Source organism: Elephantulus edwardii, unplaced genomic scaffold (genome assembly GCF_000299155.1).
Source record: "Elephantulus edwardii isolate Elephantulus edwardi_28Jun2011 unplaced genomic scaffold, EleEdw1.0 scaffold00289, whole genome shotgun sequence".
NCBI lineage: Eukaryota > Metazoa > Chordata > Mammalia > Macroscelidea > Macroscelididae > Elephantulus > Elephantulus edwardii.
In genome coordinates this window covers 432,135-454,204 of record NW_006400039.1, presented here as the reverse complement: position 1 = coordinate 454,204, position 22,070 = coordinate 432,135, and the positions used below count along the sequence as shown (strand labels likewise).

The following is a 22,070-nucleotide window of genomic DNA, read 5'->3' as shown; positions in this document are numbered from 1 at the left end:
GGCACTGAGCTGCAGAGGGGGTGTCTCTTTGAGGTCACCAGGTGATCAGCTTCAGAGCTCTCCTCATGTGGCCTCATGACCCCGGTGCCCTGACATGGTGGCCACCCACTGAGTGGGGGCTGTGCTGTGCAGTGTGGCCTCCCTCCCTCCTGCCCTCCAGCCCCCTCTCTGGGCAGGGTAGGGTGGGAGAAATAACAGGTCAGGCTGACCCCATAAATGAGCTGTCCCATGGAGCAAGCTGGGGGCTGGGGCTCAGTTCCCCTGGGGAGTTCACTAAGGGTCTCAAGGCCACTTAAAGGGCTGCAGATAGAGGGGGGATAGGCCACGTGTGTCTTGACCTATTTGTATCACTGACACCCTGAGCCAGGCCCTCTCCCTCTCCAGGCCCAAAATCCCCTTAGCCCTATCTGTCCCCCCAGAGCACTGTCCTGGTGAGAGGGGATCATCTTTCAAACCCCCCGTCCCATGAGCCCTGCCCCCACTGTTTATTCCTGACCTCAGTTTCCCATCTATTCATCCAGGAGAGCTGTCCTTGTGGGAGGGGCTTGTCCTTTTGCTAAGGAGCCCCTGTCCGCTGTAGAGAACTACATCCATTACAGGCCTCAGTTTCCCATCTGTCCTGTGGGAGGGCCCATCCTCCCGCCCCGCCCCCCAGGCCTCAGTTTCCTATCTGTCCGGTGGGACGGCCCTGTCCTTGCGCGCACGCGCCCTCACCAAGCTCTGTCCCCGCAGACGACTACGTCCACATCTCCAGCAAGCCCTGTGACCTGCACTGCACCACGGTGGACGGCCAGCGGCAGCTCATGGTGCCCGCGCGCGACGGCACGTCCTGCAAGCTCGCTGACCTGCGCGGGGTTTGCGTGTCTGGAAAATGTGAGGTTGTTAAACGTTGTAGCAAACTCCGCGGCTCTCCTCGCGCCGCCCCCGCCCGCCCACCCCGCCGGCCCCGCGCGCCCAGCGGCCTCTCCTCCCTCCGCAGCCCATCGGCTGTGACGGCGTGCTGTTCTCCACGCACACGCTGGACAAGTGCGGCGTCTGCCAGGGCGACGGGAGCAGCTGCACGCACGTGACGGGCAACTACCGCAAGGGCCACGTGCACCTAGGTAAGGCCCGGAACGCCCACGGGGGACGTCAGGGGGCATCACCTGGGTAAGGCCCGGAATGCCCACGGGGGAGGTCAGGGAGCGTCTACCTGGTGACGTCAGAGCGTCCACCTGGGGAAGACCCTGAACGCCCACGGGTGACGTCAGGGCCACGTGCACCTGGGTAAGGCTGGAACGCCCACGGGGTACATCAGGGCCACGTTCACCTGGGTAAGGCTCAGAATGCCCCCGGGGGACGTCAGAGGGGCATCCATCTGGGTGCGTCCACCTGGATAAGGCCCCAGAATGCCCTCTGGAGTGATGTCAGGGGGACGTCACCTGGGTAAGGCCCTGCAATGCTCACCAGCATGACATCAGCGGGGGCGTCACCTGGGTAAGGCCCCAGAACGTCCACCCGCGTGATGTCCGGGGAGCGTCCACCTAGGTAGGGCCTAGGAGATGGCCACCTGGGTGACAACTGGGAAGTGCCCACTTTGGTAAGGCCCCCAGGAGTCCGGCCACGTCGCCTCTGCGCTTTCCTTCCCCCTCGGACCACTTGTTCATCCACCCAGACCCTGGGGGTGGTCCTTGCTCTGGAAGGCCTGCGCAGTGACCAGGGAGTGTGGACTTGGGTGTGAGCTGTCCACTGAGGAGGGAGGGCCACGAAGGCAGTGGACAGCGCTCATCCCGCCCACTCTTGAGCACCTGTGATGACCTTTGGTTGCACAGTGATTAAGTACAACATTACGACCTAAAAAGGCGATGGTTCGGATCTACCAGCTGCTTTACAGGAGAAAGATAAGGCCGTGTGCACCCTGGTCAGGCCTGTGGGGCGGTCTTGCTCTGTCCTGCAGGGTCACTAAGGCAGAGTGGACCAGAAGTTGTGGTGTTTTCAGGGTCTGTGTGGGGTCCTCTGGGAACTACCCATTTGGGGGGCTCTGCTCACATCTCCTGGTATCTCCACTGGGCTGGCCCTTCTGTCCCCACTGCAGACTTGAGCAGGGAGAGAGGTTGAGAGACTGGTGGAAGGTCCCAGCCAGCAGCCAGCCTGGATCCTGGCTTGATGGTTCTAACCCTCCAGCTGTTCTCTCCCCCCAGAGTCGAATGCTCACTGCTCTGCAGCCATGGTAGGGGCCACGGAGTGGACTCTGGCTCACCGTGCTCCTGTGAGAACAGCAGCGTGAACCTCGCCAGGTCCTGCTCCGTGAGGGTCTCCCTCTTCCCCCTGAGCCTCTGCCCACCTGGCATGATGCTCTTCTTTGATAACAAACCCACAGGGTGTGAGACGATGCCTCATCACCCAACCTTCTGTGGAGCATTCTGGCAGCATCTTTTCCAGGTCAGGTGGAATCTTTAGTTCTAACTAAAAATCAAAGTATATACAGACATTAAATAATATTAAAAGCAAAGGTCATGAATAGCCCCAGGCTACAGACCGGCTGCACCACGATCCTCTACTCCGGAGCTTGTCCCAGGGTGGAAATACTGCAGGCCCCCCACCTTTGAAGGTGCAGCTCCCCTCCTGCCCAGCAGCTCTCGGGCGTGTCCTGAAGCCTCCCTGCTCACCTGTCTCCCTGAGAAACATTCCTGAGACTTCGACTCAGAAGAACATTCCACGTCCTCCTGATCAGCACGTGAAACTGAGAATAACCCGAGCGTACAGTGAAGTAGAGTCCTGGGCCTTAACGCTGAGTGTGCCGTGCTGTTACCCAAAGGTCAGTGGTTCGAAACCACCCACCACTCCTCAGAAGCAAGCTGGCTGTCCCCACATGGAGAGTCACAGAGGGACACTGGGCCGTGCACTGGCATTGGGATTCTGCTCTGGTGTTCCGACAGTGATGGCAGGGACACTGTGATTGCTACAAAAACCATACAACGTAGAAAAAAACGGAGGTTCCGTGTTGTCCCCGGGAAGGACTTGGTGACACTGCTCTGGTGGTTCACTTCAAAACGAATGCTGACTGCCAGCTTAGTCTTTGAAATGTTTCCAAAAAGTGCAACTCCTCTTCTGATTCCTTTCAGTTAGTGGGAAGAGGTCCCGGTGCAGGTGTTCTGTAGAAGTGAGGAGAACTTTGGAAAAGCAGGAGATGCCTGTATATATCAGATAGAAACAGGAACCCCGGGGGCGCGGCAGTTAAAGCTCTTGGGTGCTAACTGAAAAGTTGTTGTTTTGTGCCGTCAAGTCTAGTCTGACCCAGGATGAGTTTTCAGAGGGAGATTACTCACCCTTCTCTTGCGAGCCGCTGGTGGATTCAAACTGTGTGCCTTTGGGATTACAGCGCAGCTTCTTACCACTAGGCCACCAGAGCTCACTAACTGGAAGGTCTGAAGTTCAAATTCACCTGCTGTCCTTCGGGTGAAAGGTGACATGGTCTCTTCCCGTGAAGATGACAGGCTTGGGGACTCCCCTCCCCCGGCAGTCCTGTGGGGTCTGCCAGGGTCGCTGTTGATCACAATCGTCAGGACGCCAGGAGTGGATTTGGTTGTGTTTCTGGAGGACTGTTCTCAGCGGGCAGTGCCTGCTCTATGGTAGCAAGGTCCAGCTTGCATGGAAGAGACCAGAGTTCGAGTTTCAGACCAGGTACCCCCATCCAGTGGAAGCATGAGTGTGGCTGCGATGTCAGGCTGCGACCAAGCAGAGAGAAAGGCCTGGCTTCTGAAAACCAGCCAGTGAAAGCCCTGGGGATTGTCACCGCCGCGGGGTGGCACAGGGCAGACAGGTCACCACCCCAGCTGCAGCCCCGGCTGCTCCTTTGGGGACGGCACTCTGTAGCTTCTGTCACGCGTACCGGGGGCCTCAGTGGAGCCCGCTGACCATGGCCGGTGCTGAGGAGAGGCCTGGCTGGGGTGAGTGGAGGATCTGCACCTGCCCCACTCTTCTCATCCACATCTCTGAAAGGAGCAGGCCGTTAAATCCCTCGGTGGCTTTGGCACCGGGCAATGTAGGCACACCGTCAGTGTGATCCCAGCACGCCCAATGCCGGCACCCTGCTGTGCAGAAGCCACCCCCCAGCACTCAGCAGAACAGTGAACCCGAGAGTCAGTGGAGGAAGTTGAGGTCAGCCTAGTGACCGGCACTTGAGAAAACTCCCGGACATTGGCTCTGTGTATTTAAAGGCCCCGTGGAGGAAGGGAGTTCTAGGGATACAAACATGAATTCACTCAGCTGCTGAGAGGTTGAAGGTTTGAGCCCACCTGGCTCCCTCAGGAGAAAGCCCTGATGCTTTACTTTACAAACACCAGCCGCTGAAAGCCTGGTGGGACGTGGCTCTTGGAGGCCGCTACCTTGGTGGCCACAGGTCTCGACTGGAGATGTGAGGGGCGGGGGCAGGTCGCAGGTTATAGTCAGGGTGGGAGGGGAGGCGAGGTCTGGGGTGGGGGTCAGCCTCTCCGTCAGCTACAGGCGTCTCCACTCAGGCAGAGGGTGACTGTGTGACGGGTGGGCAGGCCCTGGGCTTTGCACTGCAGCGGCTCACCATGCCCCTCCCTACAGGCTACTCTCTGGTGACCCACATCCCAGCTGGAGCCAGACACATCCAGGTGGTGGAGAGGAAGAGATCTGCGGATGTCCTGGGTGTGTGCGTGGGCGGGGCCTGTCCCCATGGGGCGGTGGGGGAAGGGCTCTTGTCCCAGGACCTCCTGCAAGAAAGGTGGGGCTCCAGGAGCCATCAATGGGGGGGGGGGAGGCAGATTTAACACCTACATATATGCACACACATGTAAACACACCTGTACTAACATGCAGAGATACACCTACACACAGTGTGCACCCGCCCTGCCAGGAGGCAAGACCTTGACCAGAGCTGTCTGCCAAGGGTGGGGTGTGGCAGGCAATGAACACCGTGAGACCAGAGCCTGGACATGAAGCTGGGGTGCTGGGGGTGGGCCCCTGCTCTGGTGCGAGAAATGAGATGGTTAGATTAGAGCTTAGAGAGGTTGGTCTCTGACCTGAGGCCTGAGTTGGGTGTCAGGCTTGGTCCTGGGGGCTCTCTGGGCAGTTACGACACTCAGATCTGGGGGGAGGTTGGAGCTCTGTGAGGCAGGGCTGAGGATGGTGTCTCACTGGGGGAGTTAATGTGTAGGGAGAAGGGACCCTCTTTAGGGGTTCTTTGCATATCGGTCTAGATGGCAGTTCCTGGAAGGTCCAGGTGTCTTGAGTGGGGGCATCTGTGCCTGTATCTCCTTGGCAGGGTGAGGCCGAGGCCCCCTGAACAGGGTAGGCAGGTGTGAGGACACTTGGGAGCCTGTACTTCTGAACTGTATGCGGGCAGAAGTCGTCCCCACGGGCCTCAAGCTGGGACCATGGGCTGTTCTCAGAGTTTGCCATGTGCCTCCGTGGGTGTCGGGATAACAGGAAACCCGCCTCTCAAAGAGATACCTGGGAGGTTGGGAGAAGCTTGGCCAGGGTTCTCCGGGCTCCCCTGCCACTGTTTGGAGCTGACAGAGCAGCTCACCACAGCCCCAGTGTCTGCACCTTGTCTGGGCCCATGGGTGCTGGGCCGCTGGGGAGGCTCTGTGGCCCACTGAGGGGGAATCTGGCCGTGGGGAGAAAGACCATCACTGGCAGCAAATGGGGTTTGGATGCCGGCCAGATGCTCGCCCAGTGTGGACACCTGAGGCTGTCACGGCACACGCTCCAGCAAACGCTGATGTCAGCATGTCCACGCTGTTCTGTAGGCAAGGTCTGCTGGCCTCTGTCCACAGTACACCTCTGAGCTGCACCTGGCTCACACTGCACCAGGAGTGAGGAAACTGATCTTCCTTCCCCCGGGGGCCAGCTCCCGGGCTTGGCCTCCAGGATGCTCTGATGGACAGCTGCCCCTGCATGTCCACGCTTTACGCCCCCTGCCTGGGAGCTTTTGGGACTGCAGCTGGCTCCCTGTAGTGTCGGGGGAGATGCCCTCAGGCCCTGGGGATGTTGAGGGATGGCTGCTGGTTCCTGCCTTCCCAGCCTTAATTCAGCTCAGCCAGGCCCCCAAAGTGCTGCACTCCAAGTGCCCCTTAGATCCCTGGGCCTGGAGACTGGGGAAGTGTCCCTGGCCACCCTCCTGGCTGACATCCCAGCTAGGGTGCAAGGCCCACCAAGGGGTGGTCAGTGTGGTTGTGCCAACAAAGGCAGGAAGGACATCGAGTCCAGAGGGAGCAAGGGCCAGGCAGCTCAGGATGGTCTCGAGGAGGCTCAGCCATGCCAGGGCTGTGGTGCCTTCCTTATCACCCAGGAACAGGCTCAGAAGATGGGCCTCGTGCTCGCCAGAGGGCTAACAGACTGAGCTGGGTGCCTGTTCCATCCCTGGGGAATTCCTGTCCCTGAGAGACTCCTGCTTGTATCTGACAGATGCCTGTCCTGTCCCTAGAGGACCCTGCCCTGCACCTAGCAGATCCCTGCCCTGAACTTGGTGGATGCCATCCCATACCTGGTGGACCCCTGTCCTATCCCTGGCCGACTCCTGTCCCTGACACACTCTACCCCATACCTGGAAGATGCCCAACCTGTCCCTGGAGGACACTGCTCCCCCCTGTTGGCCAGTGTGACCTCCCTGGCCACTGTATTTCCCGGGTCAGTCTTGGCTGCTGACTTTGGCATTGACTTGCCCCCTCATAGCCACTTGGCTCCTTCAAAGGCCCCAGTGACCCTCGCCACACCTTGGTGGTCATCTACACAAATTCTTGTTGGTGATTTTTGGCTCTTAATTAAGAAAGCTCCTTTCCTCTCCTAGCTCTTGCTGGCCAGGGCCACATGGTGGGCAGAGTGTCCACTTTGGGCTTCCTGTCCTCTGGGGTGTTAGGGGAGGTTGTGAGGACCAGGGGCAGCAGAGTTCCCGAGTGTGAGCTGGCTTCTCACCAACTCCACTTCACTCCAACTGACGTCGTCTCGTAATTGACGCCTTTGCCACTCCAGCTCTTGCAGATGAAGCTGGCTATTACTTCTTCAATGGCAACTACAAGGTGGACAGCCCCAAGAACTTCAACATTGCTGGCACCGTGGTCAAGTATCGGAGGCCCATGGACATCTATGAGACTGGCATTGAGTACATTGTGGCCCAGGGGCCCACCAACCAGGGCCTTAACGTCATGGTGCGTAAGCCGCGGACTGGGGTAGGGGACCGGGGCCATGCAGGGTCTCTCACAGCCAGGCCGCTGGGCTTGAGACTCGCTCGTTCACTCCCCCAGCCAAGGCCGCACGTCATGGTGTGCGGGCTGCAGGTGGGTATGGAGTTGACAGGGTTTTACTGCCAGGGTGGTGGGCTTGGGAATTGCTCCTTCACTTCCTCCATCATTCAGGTGATGACCCAGCTTCCAGGTCACACTCCCTTAGCATCTCCTTGACGCATTAACCGTTCGTTCTTTGACCTACCTGACCACTCAGCGACCTGTGTCCTTCATTTCCTGCCCTCCTTCCCCCACTCACTCCACACCGCTGACTGCACTGAGCATGCTCTGTGCCCACCTGGTCCTCGCCCCAGGACCTCTGTGGGGGGCTGAGGACAGGTCAGGAAGTGAGGGCTGGGAACAGGGAGATGGAACTCCACGTCGCCTCCTTGTTCCGTTTCCACTTACCCGTGGACCTGTGATACTCTGCCAGTCCTCAGTGTGGGCACAAGGACGGGCCTGGCTTTCCCCTTGCTCTGCCCTCAGAGGGCTCAGGGCTCAGCTGTGGGTAGATAGCTTCGGCCTGCTGGGCCCACCTCACCTTGAGGCTCCACCATGACTAGTGAAAGCCATTCAGCTTGGGGGCCCCAAGATCAGCTGGAAGGCTGGATACTAAAATGTGTGACATTGAGATGGGCAGTCTGGGATTCTCCTCACACATGGAGGGTGAGGAGGTAGAGCCCAGGTGGAATCTAGATGGACATGGTTAGTGTCCTTACTTCAGGGCTGGAATGTGGGTGCAGTGAGGGCAGTGACCTGGGCAAAGTCAGGGGATTGTAGGTAGAACCTCAGGGCTTTGAACCCAGGCCCACCTGATCTAGAGTGGCCGTGGTAGAGGGGCCACCACTCCAGTGCTCCCTCACTATTATCTCTTGGCTGAAGATTTCCCAGGAGAAGGTCTCTCTGCGAGGGTCTCCTCTTCCTAGGCCTTGCTTTGCTCATCTAGTCTTCTCTTGTGTTACCTCCTGGCTGGAGAGCTGGCCTATAGATCAGGTTCTGCAGACTTTGAGGAGGGGATTTGTGTGCCAGAGAGTTCAAAGGAGAAGGGTCGTGGATGTCCTCCTTGAGGGAGTGGGGTAGATAGGACTGACAGAGGGACAAGGGACGTGCTGGGCTGGATGCAGGCGTGGCAGGACCTCAGCTGACCTCAGGGGACTTGTCCTCCCTGAGGGCACCAGCTAGTCCATGGTGGCTTTGGGAGGGGCAGCTCCCATTAACAGGGAAATTCCTGAGGATGGACGCAGCTTTGAACTGTCCACAATTGACTGTGGCATGCTGACAGCTTAAGAAGAAAAAAAAAACAAACCTGCCTTATTCTAAAGAGAGATGCTTGGAGCACACCACAGCGTCCATTCTAGTCCACTCTTGGGGGCTGCTTGAGTCCACTTGTTTTGTTTAATGAGTTTGTCTAACAAGAGAACAGCTCATTTAGGGCTCTGCTTGGTGTCCTCTCTCAGGAGGACAGCAGGAAGTGGGGTAAACTGCAGCCAGGACGAACAGGCTCCCTAGGTTACACGCTAGCCACTTCTTATCTTCAGCCCTTATCTGTGCTGGTCTAGGTGACGGATGTGGTGGGTCACCCAGCCCCTCATCCCTGGGCCATCTGAGTTCCTGGTCTCCATGCCCTTGACAGGCCAAGGCTGTCATTGACTGGGAAGCAGGCTGTTTAGAGATGTCCCAGCAGCAGATCAGCTAAGTGCCACATGGCCTCCCCTGTCCATGAGGTCAACAGCTCCTGCCAGAGCCGTGATTTACTTCCTTGCCTGCCGAGCTCTTGGCACAAGGTGCCCAGATAGACTTGGTGTCAGTTATGGCTTAATGTAATGAAACTTTCCTTGGCTCCCTGTGGAAGTGCCTCTCCCTTGGAATCAGGATTTCTAGACCCCAAGGTCCTCAGCGCCACAAGGTTGGAAAGCATAAAATGTCCAAGTGGGTCACTAGGAATGGTAGTCATTTCTCCTTCCATTTCATGGTTTCCAAACCCATGCAGATCATCTCTTAGGGAAACTTCTTGTTGTTGTTATGTGCCATCGAGTCACCTGAAACTCATAGCAACCTATGTACAATAGATATGAACCCTGTTCTATCCTGAGCCAGTCTCACTATCTTTGACACACCTACCTCTATTACCCTAGTTACTGTGTAATGGGGACCTAGTGCCGCACAATTACCATTGACTGGAGTGTGTGCAGCAATACTGTTACCTATGCAAGAGATTCAACTGAGTTTATCATAAAAAATTATGATCCCAACGTTGTGAATGATAGAAAGTATATATTTGTGCTTGTTCAGAATGTATCTCTATGTTCAAACATTATATAGTCTGAAAACATATAGTCTGAAAACATAGATTGATTCTGAATATATAGATTGATTCTGAATATATATAGATTGATTCTGAATATATATAGATTGATCCTGAATATATATAGATTGATTCTGAATATATATAGATTGATTCTGAATATATATATAGAGTATATATGTTCTGGGTATATAGATTCTTAATATATAGATAGATGATTCTGAATATATCTAGGTATTCTTCAGGTAGGATAAGGGGATACTGCATGGCTTAATATTAGGAGAAGTATGTGATACAGTTATATTCTTTCACCATACTTATTCAGTCTGTTATGCTGAGCAAATTATGTGAGAAACTGAACTATACGAAGAAGAAGGAAGCGTTAAGATTGGAAGAAGGCTCATTGACAACCTGCAATGTGCAGATGCCATGACTTTCCTTACTGAAAGTGAAGAGGACCTGAAGCACTTACTGATAAAAAGAAAAGGCTTTAATTATGGGTTACATCTCAACAAAAAATGAAATCATCACAACTGGATCCAAAAGCAACTTCATGGCTAATGCAGAAAAAATGATGTTGTCAAGGATTTGCTTTTACATGGTGCACGGTCAGTGTCCATGGGAGCGGCAGCGAAGGAGTCAAACGACATACAGCATTAGGACAACCTTCCACAAACAAGGCCTTTAAAATATTCAAGTGCAAACATGTCACTTTAAGGACTTAGGTGACCAAGAAAGAGAGGAAGACCAATGATGAGGTGGATTGATCCAGTGTCTGGGGTAATGGGGGTAGGTGTGTCAGAGACAGTAAAGTTGGCTCAAGATAGAGCAAGGTTTAGGGCTGTTGTACACAGGGTCTCTATGGGTCGCAAGCGACTTGACGGCACATAACAACAACAATAATGTGATTGTAAAAACTGGACAATAAACAAGACAGAGGAAGGACTGATGCCTTTGAATTATGATTTTGGTGAAGAATATTGAATGAACTGAATGGAAAAAAAATCTATCTTGGAAGAAGTACGACCAGAAGTCTCCTTACCTGGAAGAAGGTGAGACTTTGCCTCATGTACTTTAGACATATTATTTGGAAAAACCAGTCCCTGGAGAACATCATGCTTGGTGAAGCAGGAGGTTAGCATTAAAGAGGAAGACTGGCAGAGCAGTGTATCGGCACAGTGACTGCAGTCGTAGGTTCAGTTACAGCAAAGATTGGAAAGGTGGTGCTGAGCCAGGTAGTGAGCTGTCAATGGGGCTGTGTGTCAGAACCAACTTGGTGACCCCTACAGCCACAGAAGAAATAGCATCTAGGACGTCCCAAGCCATCATCTTCACAAGGTGTCCTTGTCTCTGAGCTGGTAGCAGCCTTCAGTGTCCACTGTACTACCAGGCTGGCAGTTTCTTGGGCATGCATAATGATAGAACCAGTGGAACTGTAGCATGTGTACACTGTGGTACCTCTCTGGTCATAAAGAGTCATTGGGTCTAAGGCAGTCCCCATGTGGAGGATTGGGACAGGGCATCACATATCGTGTGAGACCTTGTAGATATTGGGACTGGCTGGGTGAGCCCTGTGGTCGAGAAATGCAAAGCCATACTTGGAATAAGATTGATCACTTCTTCCCGGATGGAAGCGGTCCAGTGTAATCAACTTGCCACCCCGTGGCCGAGAGTTCCCCTTGATGAATGCTGCTGTGTCGGGAGCTCAGAGTGGACCTTGGTTGCTGCATGCTGAACTTGAGAGTTCATGATGTTGTGTCCATGATGAACTTCCAGCCTCAGCACCACAGTCCACTGGGCCTTTTCTGGTGTTACTGATGCTGGAGGCTGACAAAGCTCTTCTATCTGCTACTTTGCTGTTTATTGCCTCCACAGTGTGTTGTCTCAGGTGTGCACTGATGATGCAGAGACAGCCACACTGCTGCTTCCTGGATTCACCCGCAGTCTCTCACCTAGGCTTCTCCATCCAGTCCCCTGGACAGCCAGCCAAGCCATCAGCCACTGCCAGTGAGTCAGCATGAACTCTTCCCTTCCACCACATTGTTAGAAGTGCAGAGTCAGTGGCCATAGGCACAGCCTGAAGCCCACTGTTGTCACGTCAGTGCCTCAGATCCACTCTTGGGTAGGCTGTAGAATGCAACTGTACATCTACCTCTCAGATCAAGCTGCTCTCTTAGGCTCAGCTCACTTTCTTACTCTGAGACGACTTATCTCTGAACCAAGCTTGGCCATTTCCCCTTTCTCACTTCATGATAAGGAGCCATCGGTGTGAGCTGAGAGGAAGTTGCTGATGCAAGCAAGAGCCCTGGTGAACAGGAGTGTTTGAGTCACCTGCTCATGCAGCTTCCTTGTACTCCATGCCCTGATCGTGTCTGATCCTGAATGTAACACTTTTGATGGATTGCTGCTGGAATTCCCAACCATATAATTAATTCTGTTGACTTGATGGAATCCAGGTTTTAAAGGTTGGTTCTGGCTAGATGGGTCACTTGATGTCCATGGTCAGTGTATCATTTCTTTCAAGACTCAGAGACATGATGGGAACAAGCATACTTCTCTGCCGCAGGTGCCCTGGCTTCCCCTCACTCCAGAACCCGTGATTTTCCTATTGAGACTTAGCATAGACTCCCCAAGATACCTTAAGATTTATAAGATGCTGCCCACCACAGAATTCTGTTACAGGATCTGCCAATTCCTATAAGCCTCAGTGGTATGACCTCTTACACCAGAGGCTGGACCTGCTACAAAGTGAATTTTTTGCAGGGCTCCACTCAATACTGCCAGTCTTCCTAGTACATGAACCAAGAACCTTGGTGCTACGGCTATTAAAGCATTTGCCTGCTGGCCAGAAGCTTTGCAGTTTGAAGCCGCCAGTCACCTGAGGGAGCAGAATGAGGCAGTCTGCTGGCATCATGGCTACAGCTTTGGAGATACTATGGGGCAGTTCTGCTCTGACCCCGGGAGTCAGGATCCACTCTACAACAGTGGGTTACATGTTCTGACCATTGCCACCTGCCGCTGTCATGTCAGAACCCCGTTACTCCCTCTTCCCTCAGGAAGCCCAGTTCTGTAGCAGCACCTCCGTCATAGCCTGCCTCCAGAGGACACCCTGCTTCTCCCTAGTGTCACCTCTCATTACTCTTCTTTCTATTCTATGAGTGAAATGGCCTCAGGCCCTCCCGTCAGACCTCCTGATGGACTTCTAGCCTTTGTCTACCTTCCACCATCTGCCATGATATTCCCACCGTTTACCCTGCACTGAGAGTGGGCGTCACATCCTCCAGGCTTCCAAGATCCATCCCAGCAGTGTTTGAGTGAAGGTTCTCTGCTGTGTCCTACACAGTGAGATAGGGCAGCCTTTTGCAGGGGCCAGTGGGCCACTTGTTCAGCCTCAAAGTCAGAGGAAAATGGGATGCCTTCTTTTTCCAGCACATAGTTCCACAGCCTGAATCTCAAGGCCCCACTCTTCCTATCAGGCCCTGTTCTCTAGGTAATAGATGGAGCAGGATTCAACGCTCCACCTTCTCTGGTTCACTGAAGCTGAGGGCCTGAAGCTCAGTCTTATGAGTTGAATTCCAAAGTGGAAGAGTTTCCGTGGGCTGCTGATGGGACTTCTGGGTTAGATTTGCATCACTGGTTAAGGACCCTGGCTCGTGGAGTCACTTCTGACTGCATCACAGTGTAACAGTGCTCCATGGGGACTGCAGGGCGGAGTTGCCCAAAGTCCACCTCTGGCCCTTCCTTCTGAGGCACCTCTGGGTGGTCTTGAACCTCTAGTCTCTCAGCAGTTCAGTGAGTGCTTAACTGTCGGGCCCACCCACAATTCAGTCGTTCGCCCATTGCTGTTCAAGTCCAACTTACTCTGACCCTAAAGGACATCAAGCTCAGTAGAAGTGAGGGTCAGTGAAGAAGAGAGAGACCCTCAGTGGGATGTGGGGACACAATCGCTGCAACGAGCTGAAACGTCACGACAGCAGTGGATGGTGTGGTGTCTGGTGTCTCTATGAGCTGTAATTGATAGACCTACAACGGTGAAGGCAACATCGGGCAGAGCGGAGGCCACACCGGCCTTCCACGGCTGTGATTCCTAACAAGCAGAGCGCCACAGCTTTTCCCTGGAGCAGCTGGTGGACTTGAACTGCTGACCTACTGGTTCACATTCCAGCACTTACTCTCATGCTTTCATTGTCTTTTCCTGATGCTTTGGATTGCAGAAACAAAAACTCAAACTCATTGCGGAGTCAGTTCTGACTCTTGAGGACAGAGCAGAACTGCCCCGTAAGGCTTCCAATGCTGTGACTGTCACTGGGTCCACGGCCACCTCATTCTTGTGTGGACAGGTTGGTGCAGAGCACCGCCAGCGTCAGAAGCTGAGTACTTGACCACTGCGCCTCAGGGTCCCTTGGATTCTGCAGCTCCTTGATGCTCTGGAACCCACCCCGTCCCCAGCTACCTTTCCAGCACGTGGGACCTGGCACCAGCTGCCCAGCTTGCTCCTGGGGCATCCCATCCAGTTCCCCCTGAAGGAGCAGGGACCCTCCCTGGGATCTCTGAGGCTGCAAATATTTAGAGGAGGAAACGGCCTCATCTTTCTCCCTCAGAGAGGCTAGTGGATTTGAACTGCCAGCCTTTGGTTGTTAGCCTGACACGTCCCACACTACACCGCCAGGGCTCCATTCTCTGCACATAGTGCGGTCTCTGTGGTGGACTCTTCCACTGCCTCTCCTCTGGGCCCCTCTGCTTCCCGACCTGGACTCAGGTGGCCGTCAGGACAGGGCCATCCTTGCAGCTTCACCTGCTGGACTATGGCTGTGAGTTTTGGGCCAAGGTGCCACTTTCCCTCCTTCCTTCCCAGGTGTGGAACCAAAATGGTCGGAGCCCATCCATCACCTTTGAGTACACGCTGCTGCAGCCCCCGACGGACCACCACCTGCGGCCTCTCTACTACAGCTTCTCCCCGCCTGCTTCAGGGAGCGCCGAGAGCCAGGAGCTGGGCGGCACGTCCCTGCTGGGCTTCGTGCGTCACAACGGCTCACTGTACAGCCAGGCCTCCATGGAGCAGCTGGGCCTGGACCACCGCTTGTTCGGGTCTCCTGGGCCGGGGCTTGAGCTGGGCCTGGCCAAGGTTCCAGAGACCAACGAGGTGTGTGAAGAGGCCAGCGGCAGGGCCTGCGAGGGGCCCCCTCGGGGCAAGGGCCTACGAGGTAAGGTGGGCTGAGGTTTCCTCAGGCCGGACCTGGGGAGGGGTCCTCATCCTCTGGTGTCTGGACACGGCCTCACAGGTGTCTGTACAGGCAGGCGTGCCGCCTCTTACCGCGCTCCGCAGACGCTGACTTTCAAGGGGAAGTCCGTGTCTTGATCCTATCTCGCAACACTGTTTTCCCAGCGCATGAGCGCCTGTCGTGTCTCTGGGCCCATTTTTGTAATTCTCACAATATTTCATAGTTGTTCTGTCGCGCACACTAAAGGAATCTTGGTTGATGATACATATTGGGCTGCTGGTCAACATGTTGGCAGTTCAAATTTACACGTTGCTCCATGGGAGAAAGATGGGACAGTCTCCATCTGTAAGTGAGGCCGCATTTTCAAGTCCGGATCCATGGACCATGTAATGTGCTGTGCTGCTAACCGAAAGGTGGGCGGTGAGAGTCCACCGGCCGCTCTGTGAGAGGAAGATGAGCAGTGAGCAGGCTGTCCTCTCGTAAAGATTCACAGCCTCGGAAAGTCAGTGGCGGGTGACCAGGAGTCAGGATTGTCTGGATGGCTGTGGCCTTTCCAGTGTTCGACTGGAGGAGTCCTGGTGGCCTGTGGAGAAAGTGCTTGGCTGTGAATGGAAAGGTTGGTGGTTCTAACCTACTGGTTGGTCCTTGAGAGAAGCACGTGGTGGTCCACTCTGTCGCAGCCCAGCTGTGAAGCCCTCTGCATCAGTCTTCCTGTGTCCTACATGGCCGCTGTGAGTTGGAACTGACTCGATGCTGTGGGCTTCTCTGGGCTTTATCCAGCCAGATTCTCCTCCCTGAGGATGCTCGGGCAGGCTTGCTTGCCTCTGGTGACGAGGCACTCACTCCATGATCTGGACTGGAAGATGTTCTCTGCTGAGCTGCCCCTGCCCTCTGCAGCTTCCCAGCTCAGCTTCCTGGTTTTTCACTCCACACTCTGGTTCCTCCCCAGGCTGCCCTTGTCCCCAGCATGGGGAGCACTTAAAGCTGACCCACCTGTCCCCCTCCCGCAGACCGCAACACCACTGCAACAATTCTCTCGGGGGACAAGGATGACCAAGAGGGTGACGTCCCCTTCGGCTCCCCGGACTTTCTCTCGGCCAACGCCATCTCGGATCAGCTCCTGGGTGTGGGCTCGGACTCGAGGGAGCTCCCCCTCAATGAGACCGTCAACAGCATCTTTGGCCCAGGCGCTCCGAGGGGCAGTGGCCCCACTGACAGCCTCTATGTGGATTACGAGGAGAATGAGGGGGCAGGTGTGCACCTGCTCAATGGGTCCTACTTGGAGCTGCACAGCGACCAGGTCAACAACACCTCTTCTGAGGCCCCGTTCCCCAACGCCAGCGCCAGCCTCCCCAGCGTGGCCGGGAACAGGACCCACAAAGCCAGGTAGGAGGGTCAAAGGTCAGGCAGGTGGAGATGGGGGCGGGCGGGTGGTGGTGCCCAGGCCCAGGAGGTGCAAGGCCTCAACAACAGTGGTTCTCCTGGGAAGACTGTGGTCTTGGAGACAAGCAGGAGAGGCCACCACCTCCTGGAAGCCCCCACATCTAAGCTCTGGCTGGACCCGAATCCAGGAGCCCCCTCTGATTGGGGCCAGAGGGAAGGGATAACTTGAGGCAATTCCTGGATGAAGGTGTCCACCCACCAAGGGTGTCCTCATAACCAGGGGCCTGTGCTCCCCTCTGTTCTGTGGACAGCAAAGCTGGGGGCATGGACATGGCCAGGCTGGGTCAGGAGGGAGGGGCTTGAGAGGAGACAGAGCCACAAAGTCCTTGTCCTTAAACCACAGTGGTGCATGGATCTGGGGTTCAGGCCTGGGAAGCAGGTGCAGAGCTGGTGCCCTGGGGGTGACAGGGTGCTGCTTTTTCTGCCCCTGGAGGATGAAAGGGTCGCCCCAGCAAGTGCTGGCCCAGGACTCTCTGATACACCCCTTCTTTCCTCACTCTGCTTTCTGAGCCTCTATGCGACTCCTGGGGTGGGGAGCAGAGGCACCACCTAGGCTCTGAGTGAGAGTTTTCTTTCATAGATGTAGGCTAAGTAGGGGGGGGCTCCAGAACCTTCCACAGGGCAGAGCAGGCTGGTGTGATGTTCAGGGCTGCTCTCGGAGCAGGTGTTTAACTTGACTGAAAAACTGCAAACCAGACCTGTTGTGGGTCCACTGGGTCTTCGGTGACCCTGAGGACAGAGTCCAGCAGCCGTCTGAGTGTCCAGGCTGCTGTCTTCACAGAAGCAGACGCCAAGTCTCCCTCTCCTGAAGCAGCTGGTGGGTTCCAACTGCTACCCTTCTGCTTCGTGCAGCAGTGGAGTGCATAACGGCTGCACCCTCAAAGCCAATCGCACTGCCGCTGAGGTCAGCGGTTGGAATCTGCCAGCCGCCTCGGAAGGGAGGTGACAGTGTCCTCTGTCACAGCTTCATAGGCCGGCCTGGTGGAGGAGGCCTGAGAGTCTGAGTCGACTCGGTGGTGATGGCCTTGAACAGAACAGCCTGCAGTTTCTCAAGTGGTACAACCTCACGGAAGTAGACTGCCGTGTCTTTCTCCCTCAGAGGGGCTGGTGGATTTGAACCTTTCTGTTAGCGCGAGACTTCCTGCCCCAGGGCTCCCTAAGCTGGATGCAGGCTTGGAAGGTCCTGAGAGTTGTGTGGGCCATGGGCCGTGCTGCAGGATGCACCGGGCCCCCTCTGCTACCTGGCCACCAACTGGGCCTCAGTGTCCCCACTTCTGAAGTGAGGGGCTGTAGGATGGCACCTTGAGGCACTCGACAGCTTCTGAGGACGTCCAGTGTCACCCTAGTCCTGTCCCCCGTGGGCTCTCAGCGCCTGTCTGGGAATGTGACCTCGGATTTGGCAAGGTGGCGGCCCCCAGCCGGTGACCATCACACAGGAGCGAAGGGACAAAGACAGTCTGAAGAGATAAGGTCGATTGTGGCAGTGGAAAAGACCAGGCCAAAATAGCCTGTCTGGGCTGAGTTGTCCAAACACAGGAAATGGCGTCTTCCTGAAGAGGGTGAAATCAAAGGGGCGCCCAGAAAGGAAAGGCTATTTTCATCTCCTCAGAAAACTTCAAACAATCGAGGGAGGGGTAGCTGTCACCACCAGACCCTGGGCCCTGAGGGCAGAGAAAGGGATGCGGGTTTATAAACAGAAGTGGTCACATCAGAGTGAGTGACGGTTGGCTTCTCATAGGTAGTGATGGGGGGGGGGTTCCTCGACACCTCAAACCTGGGCACACCAGGGCTGTGGACAGGTCGCCCTCCGGGTGCAGGCCCGGGGACGCTGGTGGCCCGCTGTTTGCAGCGGTGTGAGGTGTGCAAACACGAGCAGGATCTCAGGAGGCCGCTGGCCCCTGTGCTCGCCTGCCCTGCCCTTGTGAAGGGCGATGTGGGGGCGGCTTCTCCATAGACACCTTTTGTGCTTGAAATGCAAGGGGTTGTTTTGAACGGGCCCCTCTTCTCTTGAGTCAGAAGTGAGTCACTCTGCCTGCTGGAGAGAAACGTGCAATTAGATAATCACAGCGGCTTCTCCATGGGTGGGGGCTTTCCAGGGACAGGATGGGTGGGGGAGATTCTCCATGAATGAAGAGCTGTCCTTGGACAGGAGGCCCTGTCTGCTCTCTCATCCTTCTCTCTTGCTCTGTCCTCAGGACCAGGCCCAAGGCACGCAAGCAAGGCGTGAGTCCAGCAGACATGTACCGGTGGAAGCTGTCATCCCATGAGCCTTGCAGTGCCACCTGTACCACAGGTACTGAGGCTGAGGCGGGTGCGGGTGGCCACCTATTGGGGACCATGGGCACTGGCCACCAGCTGAGGCAAGCCATATAGCTGGTATCCCTAAACTGTGCAGGGAGCCCGGCTACTGATGTCCTGGCCTGGGGACGCCTTGTACTGTGACTGTCACACAGAGGTTCCCCGTCCAAGGTGGTGCCCAGGCCCCCAGGAATGACCAGGCCCCCAAGTGCTCCTGGTCTATGTTGTTGATATTGCATCATTTTGAGGTTGACTCCAATCTGGTGAAAAGCGGGGGGAAAATGCTTTGAGGGTTTGCTGTTTATAGCCAATCCAGTGATGGGGGGAGGTGACCTGTGACCGAGGGACCTGATCGCCTTTTGGGTCTTCTGTAGTCAGACACAAGGTGAGCATGTATGTTGTTGGGATTTGAACTCCAGGTCAGCGCCCGCTTGCCTGGTTCCTGCCACATCCCACCAGGGCTGGGGGCTTGTATCTGCTGCCCCACTCTGGCCCCCACTTTTGGGTGGTGCCACCAGGCCAGGTTCTGGGCAATGGAGGGGGACCAGAGGCTGTCGAGAGGCCCTGAGTGCTGGGGGGAAGCGAGCACGTGGTGTGTCATTGAAGCAAGTGTAGAACACAGACGTGTGAGGGGACTGGATCTCCATGTGAGGCTTATAGCGAGAAGTGGACAGAGGAAAGAGAGGACTCTGGCTGTGGACGAGGGCTGCTCTCCCCATTAGACAAAGCTGTGCAGGAGTGAGAGGGAGTTCCCTGACACTGGAGAAGGTAGCACGTGGGGTCAGAGTGGCACCTGGCAGAAATGCCAAGGCCAGAGTGCTTGGTTTGGATGGATGGTTAAACCAGTGGTATCAAATACCCACTGCCTGATGGTGGTTCCTGTTTATAGTGGCAGCTGGGGCACCATTGTGCATTGCTGGTCTGCTACACAAAGTCAGTAGTTCAAACCTACTGGCTGCTTCCTGGGGGGAGAGATGAGCAGTTTCCTCTTATAAAGATTTAAAGTCTCGTGAAACCTGTGGAGGGTCACCGGGCATCAGAAAGTGCAGCAAAATCGGCCAAGCTTCGTCTCACATACTTTGGGCATGTTGCAAGGAGAGGCTATTTCTTGGAGAGGGACATGATGCTTGGGAAGCAGGAGGGTCATTAAAAGAGAAGGCTGTTGATGAGCTGGACGGGTGTGGTGACCGCAAGGATGGGCTGAAGTGAGGCGGAGATAGGACGGCATGGGAGAGGACAGGGCTCGCTCGGTCGTGGTTCACAGGGTCTCTATGAGTCGTACTCGACGGCACCTGACAACTACAGCAACAACAGCACCATGATGTGGTGGGTTTGGCTCCAGAACACTGCAATAAAGGAATCTAGAAGAAAGCATATCCCCACCCACCCCCTGTGCATATAAATTAAGCTCACACCGTATTGTAGTCAATGAAGTGTGCAGTAGCATTCTACAAAGGTGTGAACTATTGTGAGTGACCAAAATGAGACGCCGAGACACAGAGAGAGCACACGGTGTTGGAAAATGATACCAGTGGACTTCCAGGACTCACAGAGCCGCAGCCCTCCTGTGGGAGGCTGGTCTGTGCAGAGCGTGAAGAGGTCTGTGTGCTGGTGGATACCTGCCTCCTGCCCACACAGCCCATCTCCTGCCCGCCACCTGGCACACAGCCCCCCTCTGAGTGGATGCTGCTAATACTGGTGGGCATGACGGCCGGGATGCGGTTGTCTCCCCACCTCATGTGGCACGGCGGCGTGTCAACACCCAGCACCATGCCATCAGCACACACCGGGAGCTCCGTCTAGCCTTGCCGCGCCTCTGAGCTGAGCGCTGTCGGGTCAATCCCGGGAGACCCTCTGCCGGGTCATGGTGGTTCTGGTTCTGACTCACAGTGACCACGTGTACAGCAGGACGAAGCCCTGCCCCGTCCTGCACGGTCCTGGTCAGCATGGCTGCGTTTGAGCCCGTTGCCACAGCGACTGTGTCAGCGCACCACACTGTGAGTCTCTCTCTTCTTCACCGACTCTTGGTGAGTTCTACCAAACTCACCAAGCAGATGCTCTTCTTCTGGGGCCGGTCCCTCCTCAGAGCACGTGCAGAGTCCACCAAGTGGCGTCTCCTCACTTGGCTGTAAGAGGCACCCAGCTGCACTCCTTTCAAGCTAGGTTTGCCTGTTCTTCCACAGCACATGGTGTACTCAACATTCCTTGTCGACACCCGCCTCCGAGGGCGTGGGTTTCTCCTGGGCCTGCCTTGTCCACAGCCCAGGTCTCCCCTGTGGTTGCAGGTCATCACTCTCCCTGGAAGACTCTTGGAGTGCTAGGAACACAGGGTGGTCGTTTGGACTCTAGGGTCTCAGGCAGGACATCGTGGGTGAGGGTGTGTGGAACCAGCTGGTCCTCGAGCCTCAGTCCTGCTCTGGCCACTCAATGCCATTGTCTCCGCTGTGTCTGGGGCTCCTGGATCACATATATTCAAAGAAAAGGCATCAAGTCTAAGAGTCTGGCTGCACAGTGATTAAGCACTTGGATGTGAAAGGAAAGATCAGTGGTTAAAACCCATTCACCTCTTCACAAGTGGATGATGTGACAGTCTGCTTCTGTAAAAACGGCGGTCTGGGAAACCCCGGGGGCAGGTCCCCTCTGTCCTGCAAAGTCACTAGTCACAGCACGTGTCTCAGCGGCAGTAAGTCCAAGGGTTTTGTCGTCGTCAAGACTGGTGGAGTGACACAGCTGCAGAAAGCAGACACTTTAATTTGGCCAACCATCTGGGAGGTGGACCCTAGTGTTCCCATTTTGGGGGTGAGCAAACTGAGGCAGTGAGGGGTGTATCAGAGTTTTCCTGGCACATAGGGAGATTGAGTTGGGCTTGAATTCCAGCCCATCATAGTCCAGACGGGCCCCACAGCCTCTCCAGATGAGACCTGTCCCCCTGGGCTCCAGGAAGGGCTCCTGAGTCGATGTCCTGACCAGGCTGGCCAGGAGAAATTGAAGGCTGCACAGTGGTGCTGGTGGGGTAGGGCCCAGCCTGACTTCTTCCTGGTTGGTAAAGAAAAACTCCACCCTTGTGGTGGGAAGTGAAGCTTCAAAGTTTTCATTTGGTAGAGGCCAGCAAGGGTCTGGAGAGGCAGGGCTGGATCCTGGGAGGCAGGGATGACTTGGGGTCGGGGCTGGATCCTGTGATGAGGGGCTTGATCCTGGGAAGTGGGGCTTGATCCTGGGAGGTGGGGCTTGATCCTGAGAGGCGGGGCTGGATCCTGGGAGGTGGGGCTTGATCCTGGAGGCAGGGCTGGATCCTGGGAGCAGGATTTGTCCTGAAAGGTGGGCCTTGTCCTGAAAGGCAGGGTCAGTTTCTGAGAGGTGGGGCTTAGCACCAAGAGGCAGGACTGGTCCTGGGAAGCAACACTTGATCAAGAGGCAAAGCTTGTCTGGAGAGGCTGGTCTAGGTTCTGGGAGGCAGGAATTGTCCCAGGAGGTAAGGCTGGATCTTGAGAGGCGGGGCTGACTCCTGAGGGGCGGGGCTGACTCCTGGGAGGCGCGGCTGACTCCTGAGGGGCGGGGCTGACTCCTGGG

General features: G+C 55.7%; 1 protein-coding gene across 1 annotated transcript in view; it reads left to right on the top strand.

Annotated features, from left to right (window-relative positions):
- ADAMTSL2 (ADAMTS-like 2) overlaps positions 1-22,070 on the top strand; it is a 32,494-nt gene that overhangs the window by 3,601 nt on the left and 6,823 nt on the right. The window contains exons 5-11 of the mRNA XM_006900559.1: positions 733-878; positions 980-1,103; positions 4,576-4,656; positions 6,982-7,157; positions 14,393-14,741; positions 15,770-16,145; positions 18,398-18,495. Coding sequence (XP_006900621.1) covers positions 733-878; positions 980-1,103; positions 4,576-4,656; positions 6,982-7,157; positions 14,393-14,741; positions 15,770-16,145; positions 18,398-18,495 — 1,350 coding nt within the window. The remainder of the gene's footprint in view (positions 1-732; positions 879-979; positions 1,104-4,575; positions 4,657-6,981; positions 7,158-14,392; positions 14,742-15,769; positions 16,146-18,397; positions 18,496-22,070) is intronic.